The 18,959-nt window shown below is 38.0% G+C and overlaps 1 protein-coding gene across 1 annotated transcript in view; it reads right to left on the bottom strand.

The window, feature by feature from the left end:
* Positions 1–6,940: 6,940 nt before the first annotated feature.
* The window catches only part of CCDC174 (coiled-coil domain containing 174), a 46,587-nt gene continuing 34,568 nt past the window's right edge, over positions 6,941–18,959 (bottom strand). Inside the window, 11 exon segments of the mRNA XM_009889892.1 lie at positions 6,941–7,047; positions 7,050–7,415; positions 9,180–9,314; positions 10,364–10,511; positions 10,757–10,851; positions 11,232–11,363; positions 12,810–12,910; positions 14,399–14,579; positions 15,591–15,649; positions 16,567–16,667; positions 17,583–17,687. Coding sequence (XP_009888194.1) covers positions 6,941–7,047; positions 7,050–7,415; positions 9,180–9,314; positions 10,364–10,511; positions 10,757–10,851; positions 11,232–11,363; positions 12,810–12,910; positions 14,399–14,579; positions 15,591–15,649; positions 16,567–16,667; positions 17,583–17,687 — 1,530 coding nt within the window.

The raw sequence follows: 18,959 nt of genomic DNA, 5'->3' as shown, positions 1-18,959 counted from the left end.
GGGCGAGCCGCGGCTGGGCGGCGGTCCGAACGTCTGTGGTGCGGTAAGAGAGGTGCTGGTCTGCCTCTTCCTTAACATCGAGGAGCCGGGTCTCCCCAAAGAGAAAAACGTCCCTCCTGTGGGCTGAGTTTGCTCCCGGCACTGCGTGTGGGAGCGGTGTTCACCAGCGGGCGTGCACAAGGTCTCGGAGATCAGTATTGGAGTAGAAGTTAGACGCATTTTGCCATAGCATTTTATAAGTCTTCTGTATTTTTGTGGCACAGCACCCCAGCAGCTCTAATGGTGCGAGGGCTTACGTTAATACTTTTCTGAATGCCCTTTGCGTAGAAGTTAGGTATCTGTTTTTGGGGGAGCTGGATCTTCTAGAAGACAGCACAGCATAATGGCCCCTTTTTGGTCTCAAAACACACCTACATGTTCTTTAAAACTTTAGGAGAATCAGCTTTGGTGTTAATTTGGTGGTTTTGGAGAGAGGGTTAGCCCTGGATGCTATCAGGGAGAGGGTTTCTGGTGTTCCTGTATGCTGCAGTCTCAGGGGTGCAGCCATCGCAGGGGTGCAGCTACAGAAAAGTAATAAAAATATTCTTGTACACATCAAGGGAGGTCTGAGGGTAAACAAAGTGAGGGAGAGAACGTTAGGACAAAAGACTTTAGTTATTACACAGCTGTGGTAGGTTGGCTCCTTGGTGACTGATGAAGCTACTCTGGATTTCTTCCCTGAGCACTAAGATATTTCACAACCTATCTGAATAAATTTAGGTGATTTACCCTGGTCCAAGTGAAAAGAGCACCTAGAGCAACACAGGGTAAGCACTGAATGGTGTTAACACCTCTGGATAAAGGCTAGAAGCCACTGAGTGATACAAGCAGAAGGATCATTCTCTGAATTGTGGTCACAGCTGCCATCAGAGCTGGAAGGCTGGGTAACTGCAAAAGTTATAGTCATACAACACTTCTGTAGGCGAAAGCCCACGTTACCATAAATAAATACAAGGTTTCAGTCACTTTGCACTTAAAAGTCAAAGGACGTTAATTATTCAGTGTAGTGGTGGCTGAACATGATAAGGCACCTCAACTTAAGTCATAATGTGAGTTAGTGGCTGGGCTGGCAGCACAACACCTGAGCGACATCTTGCATCTCATCCAGATCTCTCTTTTTAAATGAGACTAAACTAATTTTAAACTTTCCAGAAGTACAGGGGTTATCTTTCTTCCTTAGATGCTTACTAAGGATAGTGTTTACTTCTCTAGCTGTGAAACCAGAATTTTATTTGGTTTAATTAGAGAAAGCAAGCAAAACAGTTTCTTAATTACAAAGAAAACTTCCAGCTAGAACTGTAAAATTTAAATTGAATTTTTCAGAAAGTTCAAGTTTCTGTGGCCTGCTTGACACTATATCTTTGACAGAGGGGTAAATTAACCCAATTATCTGTATAATATAACTCCTGATACGTTTTTACATTCATTTTTGCCTCTGTTTAACATCTTTAACTACTAGATGCAAACTGACTAGATGCACAGTCAGTACCTTGGGTCTTATGGGTCAAGGTTGGACATAAATTTTTAGATGAAATTTCAACCGACCAAAAAAAGGGAGAGAAGAGAGAATCTTCATCCAAGTTTACTACAACATGGGAAACATTAGGGTCTAGCAGAACTAGATTTTAACAACTCTAGAGCTATTGATAGAATTGGTATCAGGACCAGGCCTTCTGGACAGCCAAGGACTTGGAGAGCCATTTGTACTAAAAACAGTTAATGAAGACAATGTGATTGATACAGTAACTGCCTCTAACATTACAGAATTGCAGCCCCTTTTAGCAGCCCTAGCTGACATGCTAATAGTTCACAGTCACATCCAGATTCCTGATGCCCTTCAAGGGGGTGAAAATCACCCTTTGGTGACACAGAGAAAATTGTCTTTTCTAAAGGTACTTCTCTGGAGATCCAGTTGAGTCCTGCCAGCTAGATAGAGAAGGGAAGGTTGAAATACAAGTGTGCTTGGATGCTTTTTATGTTTTGGAGAAAGACAACTTGTGTATCAGAAAAATATCCACGCAAAGATGTTGGACAAAGCTGCCTTAGATATGTTGCCCAAGAGCCAGGGACTGCCCCTGGCTCTGTGCAGAACACTGAAGGCAACGCAAGCCACCACTCTTGGGGCAGGGCTCAGTTCCAACACATAAAATGTGACCATAGATACAGTGCGCCCACAATTTTGCATGCTCAGAGAAGAGTGAAAACACAAGCCTGCTTTACTTTACTTACATCAGCCATGTACTGATGGTGGCAAATCCTTACCATTGTAGCCCAAGTACAGACCTACTTTCCACTGGTGTCAAAATAGGTAACTTGGGGGTAGTGGTTTAAAATGAGGACGGACACCATCCTCCAGATCTGGTCAGAATATGAGAGAAATATAACCTTGGCAGTGTATCAATAAGCAATTGTTTGCCCCAGGAATTAATAAATGAGGTTGCCAGTCACAGTGAAGCTAACTTGAGGTGGCCTGAGTGAAATAAAAGAGTGAAATAGATTGAACAGAAATCTCTCCACAGTATGAGAGAATATGCAAAAGCTTCCCAGCCAGAAAACAAGACAAGAGGGAAAGAGACCAAATGGCAAAGTGACAGATCACTGCTGTGGGAGAGCTGTTCTCAATAGGCTTTAGTTTAATGTAGACGCTGAATGGCCTTCTTGGCCAAGAATCCTCCTGTGTTTAGTATTAGGCTATGGAAATGAACCTGAACAAAGCAACACTGATGGTATGCTTTTACATAATGCTATGTAATAAATGGCATTTCATTCCTCAGTGCAGCTCTGGCTCAGTATTAAACTAATGCAAAGACAATATAGCTCCTAAATCACATATATACGTAGAATTACCCACAGTCTGCAGGGCACAGAAAAAACAAAGCCCAGAAGGCAGTAGGAAATGAATGTCAATGATTAAAATAGTAGCGGAATAGATGCAAATACTGTTTATATGGAAATCCATTGAATGATATGATTGCCATAATGAATTCAAGTCAAGCCCTAATGTTTTAAATTACTTTGCCCACTCTTTAGAGTTAGTTCAGCTCCAAGGAAATCATACGCTACTCTGAATGACTTCTACATACTGATTCATGTGAGGTCTTACATATGAAACTTCTCCAGCGTAAGTCAGCCAGCCTGGAGAACTGAGTGTGAACTTTAGCTCTGCCACAGACTTGCTTTGTGACCTTGCATAAGACATTTTGCATTTCAGTTTTCTTCTTTCCACAAAATGGGGACAGTAGTATTATCTTACTTCAGAATATAATCTGAGGCTTAATTAATAAGTGTAATGTACTGCAATTCTAGACTGAGAGTGGCTAAGAAAGCATGAAGTACACATCCCCAAGCATCCTGAAATGCTTCACTGCACTGCCCAGTGAGCTTCAAAACAGTGGGGGGTTTCTCATGCTTTTATGTTCCAGTTGATCCTTCCTCCCACATGTACCTTAACCAAACAAAAAACTAGAAAGAGGGACACTATATAACACAGAGTTACACAGCAGTTTGAGCACAGAGCTCCTGGGTCTAACTGTATGGACTAGTGATTCCTTTGCGGCCTTTAGCAGCTCTGCCAATCTCCATCTTCCATTTCCCTTTTCTCCAAACTGTAATGGTACCATTTGGACCCCCATCTTTCAAGGGCATTATAGAGGTTTCTAAGTTGTGACTTCAGAGATATAAAATACATGTCAGTTTTTTTAAATCTTCTTTTTCAATTTCTTTCAAACAGCAGAATGGTTCGTTCAGTTTTACCTTATTTGTAGGAATCAAGACACTATAGTACTAAATTCTTTCTTGCTATGAAATTTAAATATTGATTAGTTGAAGCATCGCTGGTCAAAAGGGATTATCTTTCTAATATATTTCATAAAATACTTCTAAAAGAAATACTGCTCTTTTAAAGCAGGTAATGCAAAACTGGAAACAAATTCTACCCTGCCTCACACATTGAAATTGCGTGTTGCAAGGGAAATCTTAGATGTTTATTCCAGTGTTTATTCCAACATACAGCTAAATTGTTTCGAGTCCAAACTTACCATTCACTCACATATACAAATGGTACATCATTTGAACAAAGCTCTCCCAGATGGGCGATAGAAATCTGAATGAGATCCTTTATTTCCTGTGCTAGTGTTGTAACAACCAGGCTGCCAAATTAGTTTAAAACATGACAGTTGTTATTAAGTAACTTCTGTCAACGTGATGTCAGACATGTTCCTGTACCAGTTAAGCATAAGGACAAAGGTGGTGATCCCCCTGGTGAGGCACAGCAGTGGAATGTGGTAGTGGATACCTAGGAAATTTACTCAAAGTAGTTTGGTACCCTTAAGAAGTAATAGGGTCTTCGCAAATAACTCTAGCTTAGCAATTAGCTTTTGCCTTGCTTACTCTGTGGGCGACCAAACACTTCTTTACAAAACATTACCATATTTAATATCACTTTCTATGTACAAGTTCAACAACTGGTGGCACTCCAAGAAGACTATTTTCCTAACTAGTCAAATTTGAAATTTCTGGCTTTCACCATTTCTTATCTTTGTGGAAGAAAGCTGCTAAAACACAATGCAACTGGTTTAAACTCAAAATTAAATGAAGCGAGACAGCATTTGAAAAAAATTCTACTCAGACCAAGGTCATCAGAGACTACCTCAATGTTACTGTGAAATAAACAGCAGATAATAGGTGTATACTAGCAGAATTTCTTATAGAAAATCAGTAAGACTAGACTGCCATCTCATGGATATGGCTAACCTGAGATTGCACCAAATTTATGAGGAAGAAAACCCTGTGTTGATGCTGTCACATTTGGTTAAACCAGATGAGTTTGTAACATCTTCTTCCTTTTAGTCATTAGTATACAATTGTTATTTATTTTCAGGTTCTTTACTCATACTGAAGAGATTCAAGGAAAGGAAGAAATATACGCCTTAACGCCATGCACAACAGTTCAGGTCAGTGTCAGCAGCGGCAAAAAAACAATGAGCTGCTGCTAAGTTTTCTGTGCATTTCAGGTGGATGTGGCCTTTAATAGTGCCATACTATTCTCAAGTCCTAGGTCTGTTCAGAGAAACAGAAACCCAAAGTTCATAAAGCTCCAGTCTTTTAACCATTTGGCAAGAATAAAAGTATTTTGTGGCTTTAAAACGGTACTACTGGTGCTATTCCTCCTGTGAGGTGTTATTTCTGCTCTGCAAATTCCTGTGCAAAAGCCAGCAATATAGGTAAGAGGAGAGATGGAACTATGTTTACTAGCTGAGGTTACAACAGGGTTTAGAGACAGTGAATGTGTTCTGTGTGCCGCTAAGTTTGCTCAGTCACCTTGAACACATTGCTGTTCACCAGGCTTTGCGAAGCAGCCTGGGATCCCACTGAAGTGCACAAGTGCAGCACATTCTCTCTGTCTCTTTAGCTAGTTCACTATTTTGTTGACATGTTCGCTATTTTGACATTATCATTGTCATTTAACTTCAGACAATCTATGAAATTGCCCATTCTCACCTGCTTTTCTAGATCTTATCCTTGTACGAGCTTTAAAAATACAAGTGTGGTTATCTAAATTACCTTCAGAAATAAAAATATTCCACATGGTAAGTAAGCCTTATTCTTGTTTACTAAGATTATTCTGAAATAAAACCTTGTTTGATAGAGGTTGGTCTGCTTTTATATACGACTCCAATATCACAGTTTTTGGAAAAAAGTATTAAATAAAATAAAGCCATAAATATAACAGATGATGCAAGAAAAATGCACTTAGAGAATTATGACAGCATTTGCTAAACCAGTAAGACAGTAATTTCAGGTGTCAAGACTTCTCCTTTCGTTCAGTGTTTATTCTTAGTTTAACCATCATTATTTATTGATTTCTGCAATGCCTCTCTCCACTGTAATACGCTTCACAGAATTATGAGTTATGTACAGACCTCAGGAATGCAGAAGCCATTACGATCATGTGAACCACCACTGTTCACTAGATAATATTCTGCACTTCCTAAAGACAGATGATTAAGTAGATAACAAATTTCCTAACCCCCTTTTGTATTTAACAGCAGAGTGCCTGCCATTTCAATATAGTTTCTACAGATACCACTAATCTTGTAGTACCTCCAAACCAGAAGCTAGCCGGGGAGTGGCAGAGTAAAGGAAGAGTTCATCTTTTCAAAGAAAGTCATTAATATACCCCAAAGTTCAAGTCTAACTGGCAAAGAGTTAAAATGAAACATGTACTTAACTAAAGTACTGCCAAGAAAAAAAAAATCACATAATTTTAATAAAGAGGGAAAAAAAAAAAGAACCAACAGGGCAAAAGTACAGCTGTGATGTAAAATAGCTTAGGTCTCCAGGAGATTTATTTTGATCTACTTACAGAAACTTATTTTTCTCAGACGTGAGAAAATAATATTCTTGCTGAGAAGATAATTCTATTTCAGTTCTTTAAATCACAATTCTGGCTTATCTTTTTGCTCAGTTCAAGTCACTTGTCTGTAATAAGACAGCATATCATCTAAACTTTGGTAAAGTGGTTCCTGATTTTGAGCATTACTGCTGTCGGTCTGTGCTGAAGGCGCCACATCTTGGGCACTGCAGCCACAGGTCTGCACTCCTGGTGGCACATCTTGGGTGCTGCAGCCACAGGCCTGCACTCCTGGTGGCACATCTTGGGGGGCACAGCCACAGGCCTGGCCGTGGCACATCTTGGGTGTCACAGCCACAGGCCTGCACTCCTGGTGGCACATCTTGGGTGTCACAGCCACAGGCCTGCGCTCCTGGTGGCATATCTTGGGGGCCATAGCCGTAAGCCTGCATTGAAAATGGCATATCATGAGTGCCATAGCCATAAGCATGCATTGGTGGCAGTACGCCTTGAGCGCCGTAGCCATAAGCCTGCATTGGAAATGGCATATCATGAGTGCTGTAGCTGTAAGCCGGCACTGATGACAGCACATCTTGAGCGCCATAGCCGTAAGCCTGCATTGATGGCGGCACAACTCGAGCACCATAGCCATAAGCCTGTGCTGATGGCAGCGTATCCTCATCATCGCTGCTGTCATCCTCCGCTGAAGATGGCACATCTTGAGTGTCACCGCCACAGGCCTCTCTTGATGCTGACTGATCTTGAACGTTGCTGTTGTAAGCCTGCACTGATGGTGGCACACCTTCAGTGCTGCTGCTGTTGGCCTGCGCTGATGGCATCTGTTGCTTTTGTGCTGTCTCCGTTTCCAGTTTTTCAGAGGATGTTTCAGGACTGTTCAAATTCTGAGTTCTGTAATTATCATCTTTCTTTTGTCCCATAAAGTAATCAGAAGGTGGCGCAAATTCTGGATCTCGCTCATCTCTGAGTTCTTCCTGTTTCTTTGACCATTGTCCAAACATCAATTCTGTTAGGAACAGGGAAAATGGTAGATTGAATATAGATTTCAGGATCCTGAAATTTCAGGATCAGTCAGAAAGGAGGGAAAACAAATTAGCAAACAGAAAAGCTGCAGCTGTGAAAAGCCATTTGAAGTTATTTTTCCATCTAGTACTAGATTGCTGGCTAAGCTGACGGACCACTTTTTTTTTTTTTTTTTCACAGAGCAGACTGGAGGTATCTTGTAAAGATAACCACCATCCTCTACACAACTTATCCTAGTCACTTCAAGAGCCTTTAACAGTGTGGTCATTGGTTATGAAAAATGACTAATTAGTTAGGGGTGAATCAAAATACAAACCAATCAATGCATTAAGAGAGTAGTTATTAAAAGATGGAGGTGATGATATTATCTCTAGTGGACACAGGCGAAAAACAGTAACTTCTTTTTTTTTTTTTTTTTCAACAGAAGTGTTAGATATTCTAGTTACTATGACAGCTGCTGATTTCTGATTAAAAATAATTCTGAAGTACTACAATGGAATGACAGCTGAAGATCACCACACTTGAAAAGCTATCCTCAAAACCTACTACAAAGATGTCCCCCAAACATATTTTCTAAAACGAGTAAAATTCTTTTCAGTATTCATGTCTATCAAGACTTCTGTAAGAAATTAAGTAGAAAATTTTGATACATGAGGGCTAGACATTTTTCTGATGTAGCAAAATAGAGCCCCAATCAGAGCAGGACTTTTCCTTTGCTTTGGTAAAAATAAAGAAAAAAAAATGAAATAGTAAGGAGGAGAGCATCTAAGAGAGTGAAGATTTTTGCTTATCCCTTCTTATACTAATTTAGATGCTTGTGTTACATTTATGTTCAGTGAACCACAGTTATTTTACTTCACGTTTCAGAGTAAGCCGTCTTCTACTTTCTGAATGTAATATTTGTTGTGTAGTACAGGGCTGCTTGAGTGTCAGTCAGATACTAGGTTTCCTCAGAGGTACGGAAAACAGTGTCCAGCATGATAAAGATTTAACAGATAGAACCTGAAAGTTTTGATTTTTAATGGAACCACAAAGATTCCCCTCACAACAGTGTTCATTAACTGAATGCAAAGAGAGACTGTGAAAAGTAAAAAAACCCTGGAAGTATCAGTATTGCACAGAATAGGAATGCTGCTCTTACGGGAGTAGTAAAGAAGGTGGATATTTATGTGCTTTGCCTATTCCTTGTTTGCTTTTACTGAGAAGACAGGCATCAGACTAAAAGATTGTGCATGAGCTTAGATAACTGGTGCAAAATGAGTTAATGGCCTTGGGAAGGATCTGGAAGACAGCCATCACTTGATGTTGTGACAAGGAATATGCTTCAAGATAGGACATTGGCATTGAAGTGGTCTCTGCTTGCATCACTTTTTAAGTATCATCCTGTACCTGTTTCAGTGTAACACATCCTGCTATCACGTAGCACAAACTACAGAAATACATCAAGAAAAGATCACATTGAAAGACAGTAAATCTTATTAACTGTGAAATTTGTCATTCTGTCAAGCTCTGGATCATCCAGAAATGGAATAACTCATATAGAAGAAATTATGGGGATGTTATAGCAGCTACTGGCACTCAGGCATGCCTTATCAATCACTGCACTGGACACTAGACAGTCATCAATACTAAGGGAGAAAGTATTTAATTGCTTATCAGGTTTGCCATACTTGGTCACAAAACAGAAATGAAATCAGCAGTGTGCACACTGCTTCCAAACAATGTTTCTGAATCTGCATTTCCTTACCTTTGCCTTTATCCCATTCTCGGACGTAAGGCACACCAGGCTTTGTATCTCTTCTCTCCTGGATGACAACTTCTACCTTTCTACTTGCTGCAGTAACTCTTGGAGCTTCTGGTTCATCAGCAACAGCTTTCAACTCTATGTTACAGAAAGACATAGTAGTTTTTGTTAGTAATGGGATAAAATCTACATGAACTTCATAGGAGGAATAGGAAGCAAGAGTTATTTGCATTTATAGAGCTCATACTAGCGATCTAATTTTGTTCTAATAATGAAATGCATCTGAGTGGGGAGGTGATTTTTTTTTTTAATTACCGCATATAAGTTCAGAAAAGATAATGGGTAAGCCAGAAAATCAGGAAGCGTATCTACCAAGAGACACTTCATTAGCTTTGTAGTTGTATCAAAGACTGCTGAAAATCTATTGCCTAATAACCCAAAAAGGAATGTGCCTAGTGTTACACTGAAGCTAGAAAATTAGGTAAAAATAAGAACATTAGCACGTTATCTCCATTTTGTTTACTGGAGAAAACAATTTGCACTTTTATTCTTCTGAACAACAGTAGCAGCAGTGCCACACTATCATTCTTCATTTCCAGAACACTTCACAGTTAATCACTTGCCCAGAATTCTGACACAGTGAAATATTAGCTACATTTTACAGTGAGAGACAGAGCCTACAAGTTGACTTGCAGTGTCATAAGGGAGACAGTGCAGAGCGAGGATCAGAACTCAAATTCATCATCCTAAATCCTAAAGTCAGCTGTATGTCCCGTTTACAGACTGCGGTGAAACTGTAGAAATGTATATGATGTCAAAATTAACTTGTTACTGCTTTTTATTCTATCTCATCCTCAGAAAAAGCCAGTAAAATTTCAGCAGCTCTAATCTCAACCTGCATAATTAACCCACTTAATTCCTGGTATCAGATGCAAATCAAAAAAAGCCTATAATCTACATAGTGCACTTCTACCTGCATTATTAAGCGATTTCTGGCATGATGTTCTATCTACATGCAATTATATGAACTCTCACTATCTTGACAGTTATACTAATTGTATATATAGAATATATAATATATCAATATATTGAATGTCCAAACCTCGATCAATTAGAGTATGCCTATCCATTGATCAAGTACAAGATAAAATATCAAGTATTTAACTTAAAAAGGCAGCAGATCATACCTCCATTCTCCAATTTTTCTGCCTCTTCCTCTAATCCAGCTTCCCTTAACTTCTTAATCTTCCGTGCTCGAAGTTTAGACAGTCTTGCATCGAGAGCTGCCTTCCTTTTTTCTTTCAGCTGTTCTCGTTTAGTTCTCTGATCAAGTGTCTTAACAGCAAAGAAAAACATGAGTTAATCTTCCTTTGTTATTATAATCAACTACATATCTTCCTTCACTAAACAACTAAAAGCAATCCTCATCAAGTACCATGTTTCAACAGCAAAAAAGAGGCCCAATTTTTTTGGAGTCAGCTGCAGGCATCACGTAGTAGAAGACCTATACAACAAATCAAACACAGTGACCCCTGAAACTAGGATGCCTTTGTACCCCAGTTTGCTCTTTGAACTCATACCTGCTCTCTTAACATATCCAGTGTTGCCCGTTGTTTATTCCTAAGTTCTTTATCACGAGAAAAGGCAAAGTAACCAACACCAAGCTGTCTAGCCTCTGAAAATAAGAAGAAAATAAATAAATTTAAGTTACACTCCATTTATCATTGACAGTAACTACAAGCACCATAAACCCTGCTTTCAGGCAACCAACAACATACACCACATTAGTTTTAGATGGCTAAAAAGGGCTTGTTTTAGATGAGGTGCGAAGTGAAGCTTCCTGAAGGAGAAAACAGGAGAATTTGGAAAAAAAAACATTTGAGAAAAATAGAATTTGAAGAAAAATAAATCTAGATTTATGTATCGGTAATTTGAATGGTTATTACACATGTGGCTTAACACATACCTACACTTTGCTGTACAGGCACAAGAAGTGATTTTCCCTTGCTTTCTCTAAAACTAATCTCTTTGGTGATATAAAGTATGGAAGTCTACCGTTTTCTCGAATGTCCTCATAATGTATGGGTCCCATGGGTTTTCTGAGGGCTTCTTCTTCTTCTTTTTCCCACTGCTGCCTCTGAAGTTCTCTCCTCATGTCTTCAGATAAGAGAGTATTCCCATCAGGGCCTTGTCTAATTAAAAAAAAAAAAAAAAGAAAAGAAGAAAAAGTTAGGCATTACAGAGCAGAATTTACCATTTTTACCGTAACAAACAGTGAAAGTGTGATCGGGTCTGATGCACTGTTGCAGTTTTTACAAAACATAGATCACTGTAGGCACCATTTAGTGATGCAGCATTGATGACTATGGTATATGGTGAAGACAGAAATACAAAACTACCTCTGAAACAAGGTACTAGCACAACAAGTTATTAAAAGACTTAAACAAAATCACATAATTTCTTACAGGCTTTATGAAATTATTATGAAATCACAGAATGGGAGATGATATAATCACTTTTATTAGCATCTGTTGGGGCAACCACATATCGAAACATTTCAAATTTAACATAAGAAAGTGAAAGGTATTTGAAATAACAAAAAGCTAACCTAGAAGAAAATTTACCCTAGAAGTCCATGCCAAATATTAATACCCAGTAGGGGAAACACTTTTGTTTTCCCAAGAGAAGCAGCAGTATCTTTTCTTTTTCTATTGTCTAGCTAAAGCCGGTTTTGCTGACCAATGTCATTCATATCAATGCAGAGACTACAGTTTCAAGGCACTCATGTTCTCCATCTTATGTTTAAAATATAGAGAACACGCTAATGAGTAGTTAGTGTAAAAGAATTTTCACTTTAACAACAATAAAGGCTCAATTGTGTGGTGCCCTTAGTCTATTTCCTGAAAACAATTTTCAGTGCTGCCATAACAATTTTAACAAAAGAGCTGTTAAACAGCTGTTTAACAGAAGAGCAAAAATAAACAAATGATGATCTAACAAATTCACTTTGAATGCTGAACTTGGATGATGAATTTGGAATTGCTAAAAGACTATAATCAGTTTCCAGGTTAAACAGAACCAGGAATCACTTCTCTGGCATTTTCTGGAAGGTATAATAGAACACAATCTCCATACAAGGACCATAGTTTTAAAAAATGCATCAAATATCTGAGAGATTGCTAAGTCAATTTATTAGAACCCTTCTCTGTAAGCTATGCTCCGTAAGTGAGGTTTTAGGTTTGGTCAGCATTTACATCAAAGAGTGTGCCTCAGTAGTTTATTAAAAATTTCATTTTGGCTTTTGATATCCATGGCCTCCATTCTGTTGCAATTCAAAACCAATACACCAGCCACGTATTTCAAATGGTGAACTGCCAGGGTGAAATAAAATAGAAGCCTTGGAATACTATATGAATTTATAATTAAATCACAGTCATGTACTGTTGCTCTGTAGCTACTCTGTCTATTTTTTAAGGCACAATGTCGTAACCAGCCGAAGTTGGTGTAAAGAGAAAGCAGTAGCATCAACAATTCTGGATTGAGAATAGGATAACAAAGAACAGCCTCTCTTCCTTCTCGTTAGAAAAATGTATGTTAAATACTGCAAGGAACATGCACTTCTGTTAGAGAAACCACACCTTTTCCCTTGAAGTTCCTGATCCATTTTAAGTAGACTTGGCAAATCCTTCTTCATACAGCGTCTAGATCGGCCCAAGAAATCAACATAGTCAACCCTGCAATGAAAGCAAAGGAAATTTGATGTAGAACTTCTATTTGCAGATTTAGAGAACTCTTAGACAGAAGCAGCAATAATTTCCAAAGAGTATTCATCACCTCTCAGTCTCTCCATGTGTGACAGTTTCTTCTACCTTTCAATTAACAGACTCACAGGTTAAGAGGATACATTCTGAACAGGGCATATGACAGTGTTATCACAGACATTGACTCAGTCTCACTTTGAGCTGGCTCTTTGCTTTGGCAATAAAATGGTGTAAAAAAATGTTCAAAAGTTACAATGTCATGTATTTTTCACACCAAAATAAAACTGAGCCTAGTACTTGCTTCCCATGGTGAAAATAATGATGTGGCATTGACTTCTTGCAGATATGAAATTGCTACAATATACTTCAATTATCAGTCTAAAGCTCATTTGGAATAGGCTGATAGTGTTCATTCAACTGACATAACAAAGGCTGACTAAAATGCAAGCAAAACGTTCCTTTGAAGCACATACTGTGCTTCTCATTCAACTTTTTATAGTACCAAAGACTTAATTTACAGTTGTCGAAAAAGCTGTTAAGAGCTATACTTATTGTCCTGTAATGCTAGAAAGTTCTTCGGCATCAAGCTGCCTCAATTATCCCATTCTAAAGAATATTACATTTGAAAAAGTATGACTGGCAATCTAGTTCCCCAAACCCCAAACTTTTAAAGAACTGTGCTTTTAGTAAGTTAAGTCTTTCACATAATTTCTAAGGATATCTACAGTGAGGTATATCATCAATTCCCTTTGGTTTTTATTATAACGTAGGGAAAAAAAAAAGGCTGCATTTCCTGTAGTAAATACGTAACTAGATGTTACTAAAGATCACTGCAGAATAATTAGCATTAATTATGCTAGGATCCAAATATCGCCATTAGGACATGGCCTCAATGAGATGGACAATATATTAATAATCATGCATGTCATTGATGTGAGCAGTGGAAGAAATGCTGGAAAATCATGTTCTTTCTCCAATCAGACGTTTCTCTCCTTTAAGAGGAGGTCATACAATGAAAATGACTACTCATTTTGCAAGTCACACACAATTAGAGAAAGGAAGGTGGACACAATAAAACCCCCAAGTTTTGCTAAAGTACATTTCATTTCAAGACATCAAAGCATAAAATTGTATCAATACTGTGATCAGAACTCCCATAAACTATGCAAGAAAATAAGAGAGGATATTACAATGTCTCACTTATAGTACATTTCCCTGATTGCTATTTTTCATAATCCTGGATGTAGATTCTATTGCAGTGTTACCTACATGGAAAGGAAAATAACATGAAGGACTGTCTTTTGATGAGACATGAGTCAAAGAATGTTACCACCTCTTCTTAATGTGTATTTAGCAAAAAAAAAAAAAAAAAAAAACCTGCCACTCAACATACTTTGGTGAATAAAATAATTTTCTCATGCAATTGTCACAGAACAGCTTAGCCCAAACAGCAGTACCAACCATTCTTCATCTGGGTCCTCGGGTGGTGGTATTTCCATTTCAGGTTGAGTTTCCTCATCATCTGTCTCTTTTTCTAAAGTCTTTCCAGCAGCTTCACTCCGATACAGTTCCTGTACTTCGTGCTGTTTGTCTATGATCTTCTGAGTGAAATCCACTAGGTACAAATCCTCAGTTTCTTCATCTAAGGCAGAAAATCAATTCTTAGAGAACAGCCATGAAAAGAACATGACTGAGCACAAAATCAATACAAAATAGCCACAATCAGCTTTTCAGCTGCCAGCAATGCCCTTGACCACACTATTGGGGAATACTTAAATCTCATTCAGTGCCAAACAAACTTGGGAGCTATAAATTGGCTCCACAGCAATAACCTCTATTTCTGAATAGAACGTTTAGGGTATTTTAAAGCAATTAGTAGTTTGTGTACAATACAGAAAAGGTTGCAGTCTTTGCACTAAAATATTCTCTGCTTGTTATTTCTGAATTATAGGGTTTGTTATGTAACAGTTCAAATACTTTTTTAATGCTTAACATTTGGTGTGTTGGCAGTAATTAAGCAGTCACTAGAGTACTTTTTAGAAAAGTGGTGGGGTCATGTGGACAAAGATGGACACGAGTAAAGAAAATATTAGAGATTAATTGCAAGGAGATTTGAATTCTATTTTAATAATTATTTCTTGCCAGGGATTAAATGTGTCAGAAAAGAATGGAGCAGGTATTCACATGTGGACCAGCCAGACTCCCCTCCCGCTCATTCTCTTCATAAAGGTCCGAGAATTAGAATGCAGGACAGAATATCAGCAATGCAATCCAAAGACTGCATAACAGAGAATAAATTAATTTTGTTTTTCTAAGATTCTGTATTGAAAAAACAGAACATATTCTACCCACTAAATGAATGAGTGAGTGAAACAAGGCAATAGTGCTTTACTAGGACAGGCTGTCCTTCAAAAAGGAATTTTATTTTCTCTATCACCTGTATTTTTCTCCCTTTGAAAACAGAATAACCCATCTCAATCACTTTGTATAATAACTCCAAAAAAACCCCTACCATGTAAGACAACAAGCAGTGAATTCATAGTGTAGCTGCTGTAAATCACCAAATAGTCAGAAATACCAACTTTTAGGTTGAACTTTACAAACAATTTTATATATATATATAAAAATACTCATTTAGACAAGTTTTGTTCACCGGGAAAGTCGCCTTTTGTCATTTTCTCATACAGCTTTGCTTTCTCTTCTAGTTTCTTCCTGAAAAAGAAAAAAAAACAAACCAACATTGCAATCCCTCCAATCCGAAATGCAGTTCAAAATGACCAATTTAATCTTAGATAAATGGAACAGGAAAGTACCAGAAGTGCTTGAAATGTTTATACCTGGATTTTGTTTTGAACCTTAACTGACATTTCTGAAGATACATAGATACCTGGTTCCAGAGTTTATACTGAAAATAATTTTAGTGAAGTTACAGACTTATCTTAAGTGTAATTTGTCAAGTAGGCAGGAACACAATATAACAAATATTCCACCTCTGCCTAACTACTACAGTCTGTCAGATAGATATTGGAAGAAGCTAGATCATTATTTGGAGGTATGAGATACTGAAATACTGTTTTACAGGAGAAAAGAAAGGGAAAAAGGGTAACACGGAGTTACACTAAATTTAGAAACTGAAGATAAACCTTAGCTAATTTCTGGAATGGTAGAAGGCAATTTTGAATAGCAAAGAACTGCTTACAGAAAAACAGCAAATGGCTTATAAATTGCATTTTCAACATTTATCGTATTGTACAACTAACCCATTTAGAAGATGAGGTAAATCTTGCAAAAGAGCGAGTCATTTTCTGTCAAGTCCAAGAAACACTCTGCTATGCAATTCTAATGTATTGCTGCCCTGGCTTTTAATTCTACAGATGACTTTCAAAAATGAGTACCCTGAAACAGTCAGACAGCTATGATAATGTGAGGGCAGATATCCCTAAGGCATGAGACTGCTGGGATGCAGTTTGTACATTATCAGTAAATAGCACGGAATTGATGTTGGTCTTACTGGTTGGTCTAATGAGAATTGCTGGTCCAAAAAGTGCATAACTTGCTTTATGTGCTTTCCTAAACACTGAAAAACAAATTCTACAAAGCATTCCTTTCTTACAGAGCCTAAGAGTTACCTTGATTTATCTAATATATGCTCCTCTTCTGTCTTCTGTTCAACATCTTTCTCAGCTCGATTTGCAACTCCTGTGTTTTGTTTGTTCCAGATGCTTGGTTTCTGTGGAGTACCATTTTATAACAATAAATAAATAAATAAATAAAAATATTGAAATGATAATGATTAAAAAGATTTAAACTCTATAATGTAAACACTGCAAATGGATCATGAAAGACTTTTTAAAGAACACCTTAAACATGTTTTGACTTGAGACTACTGTGCTGTAGGATGCAGCAGGTATGTCCTAAAATTACACAGATTGCAGTGTGTATATATAATAGTTAAGGACAGGCTGAGAAGCCAAAAAAAAAAAAGCACTCAGGAATCAGACAAAGTCTATTCTGGCAAAGATGTTAAAGTTAAAAAAAAAAATAAAAACAATCCTGCTGATTACTAAAGTAATAACAAAGCTATGTATTTTTTCTATTCTCTATTACCTTCATTTTAGATACAAAATACAATCAGTTTGCCTGTTTACAGTGTAGCACTGTAAATGCTGCATGTTCTTCAAATATGGCAGCAATACTATATTCTACTCCTAGAAAGCTACAGAACGAATAGAAAACAATGTGCAGTAAACTGTGAGAGAATTGTGTATCCATTATTATACACCGCGACAGAGAGGAACAGATAGCAGAGCATTTATCAAGAAGACTGTCCCATCCTCCATCCTTCAGAAAAGCATACAAAATCTCAGCGAAAAAAAGAAACGTCTTTTCCTATAGTTCCAAAAGCTGTGGCTCCCTGGGGACTGAAGATTAAGTGGTGATTTAGATAGGCATAAGCACGAGAGAAGTCTTCTGCTGTGTACAATAATCTCACTGGGAAATGAAATTTAAAGAACATCCTCATCATGTAGATTTTACATTTGATTAGTAACATAGCTTTGAGTATCTATTTATTTAGATGTGAATATGAACTTCCTTACTTTAAGGAGAAAGAATGACAAAAACAACAGTGGAAAAATATTTTTACCTTATTAGAAGTTTTGGGCTTTGCAAAGATGCCAGCATCTTTCAATAGCTTTTCTTTCTTGAATTCTTCTTGCTTTCGGAAGAGTTCTGCTTTGAGATCTACCAACTACATCAACAGCAAAATAAACAAATAAACAACCAAGACATATCACATGCATATACGTCAGTTACTGTAATAAAGTAATAACTGTATTTGTAGTAAAACAACCTGGCATTTACAGTTATTTGTGCATTTAATTGCATTTTTATGTGGAACTTTGAACCACAAAGATCACTCTTAAGTTTACAGCAAACAATATACAAAAAACACAGAATGCAAATTACGATTAGGGATTTAAAAAAACCCCAGATATCCTCGATCCTTTGATATATAATGGGAATAAGGACTAATGAAATAACACTACTGAATTTGAAAAGGAACCTTCTGAGATGTGATTTTATTCATTATCTAATGGTTAGAAAAGAATTGATAAAAGTTTGCTTTCATAAAATATCTATACTTTCCCACTATTTTATATACTGTTTATATAGTTTTAGATTTTCTTTTCTTTTTGTTTATAAATATGTAAATAGCATTGCCATCAGCAACAAATGCCCATCTCATCTTTTATTAGGACATCACCAGCAGGGGTATTGTCTTGAAATCACACTTAAAATAACGAGCCTGGAAGAGGATATTGTGCCACTTTCCCTGCAACTCCTACAGAAGACAGATGTCACAGATGTACATTAATCAGAAAAGTGGAAGACTTTGGTACTAATATTTGTCCCAAACACTAAAGCATTTGCTTTTCAGGTCCCTGTAACACTGATGCAATGTTGCAAATTAACCTTTTTGTCCCCCCAAACGCTTAAAAGTGTCCATCCAAAAATTCAATGTTAATTGTTCCATATACAGCAACCCACAGTTTACATTAACTGTTAATTAGGAAAAATGACGTGTTCGGCAGCAGCCCCTTGTCACCAGACCACCGGAGAGCAGGGAGGAACTGCACCTCGCCATCCCTGACCGTTGCCGTTAATTTGCCAAGACACGGACCTCCCGGTGCTTAGAAAAAAATCAGGATATGAACTCCCATTTCCCTCTCATGCCCTAATTTTATCATTAACGAGAGACGGGGACAAATTCAGCGCTGGCACACTCAAACTGTGAGCGCAGCGCGTGCACTTGGCCAGGGAGGCGAGGGGCTAATAGCCCCCTCCCCACGAACACATCACGAAACCAAGACGCGTTACGACGTGACCCTTTAAATCAGCATTTGCTTTAATGACCGCGCATTTCAACGGGTTGGGGTTAAGGCAAGGGCAGGAGACAGACCCCCGGTGTGGTGTTTTCCCTGGAAGTGGCTCGCCCCCAGGCCCCGGCCTGCGGCGGCCG

This window comes from Charadrius vociferus, unplaced genomic scaffold (genome assembly GCF_000708025.1).
Source record: "Charadrius vociferus isolate BGI_N301 unplaced genomic scaffold, ASM70802v2 scaffold257, whole genome shotgun sequence".
Classification (NCBI taxonomy): domain Eukaryota; kingdom Metazoa; phylum Chordata; class Aves; order Charadriiformes; family Charadriidae; genus Charadrius; species Charadrius vociferus.
Note: the sequence above shows the minus strand (reverse complement) of the source record. Positions and strands in the feature narration are given on the sequence as shown.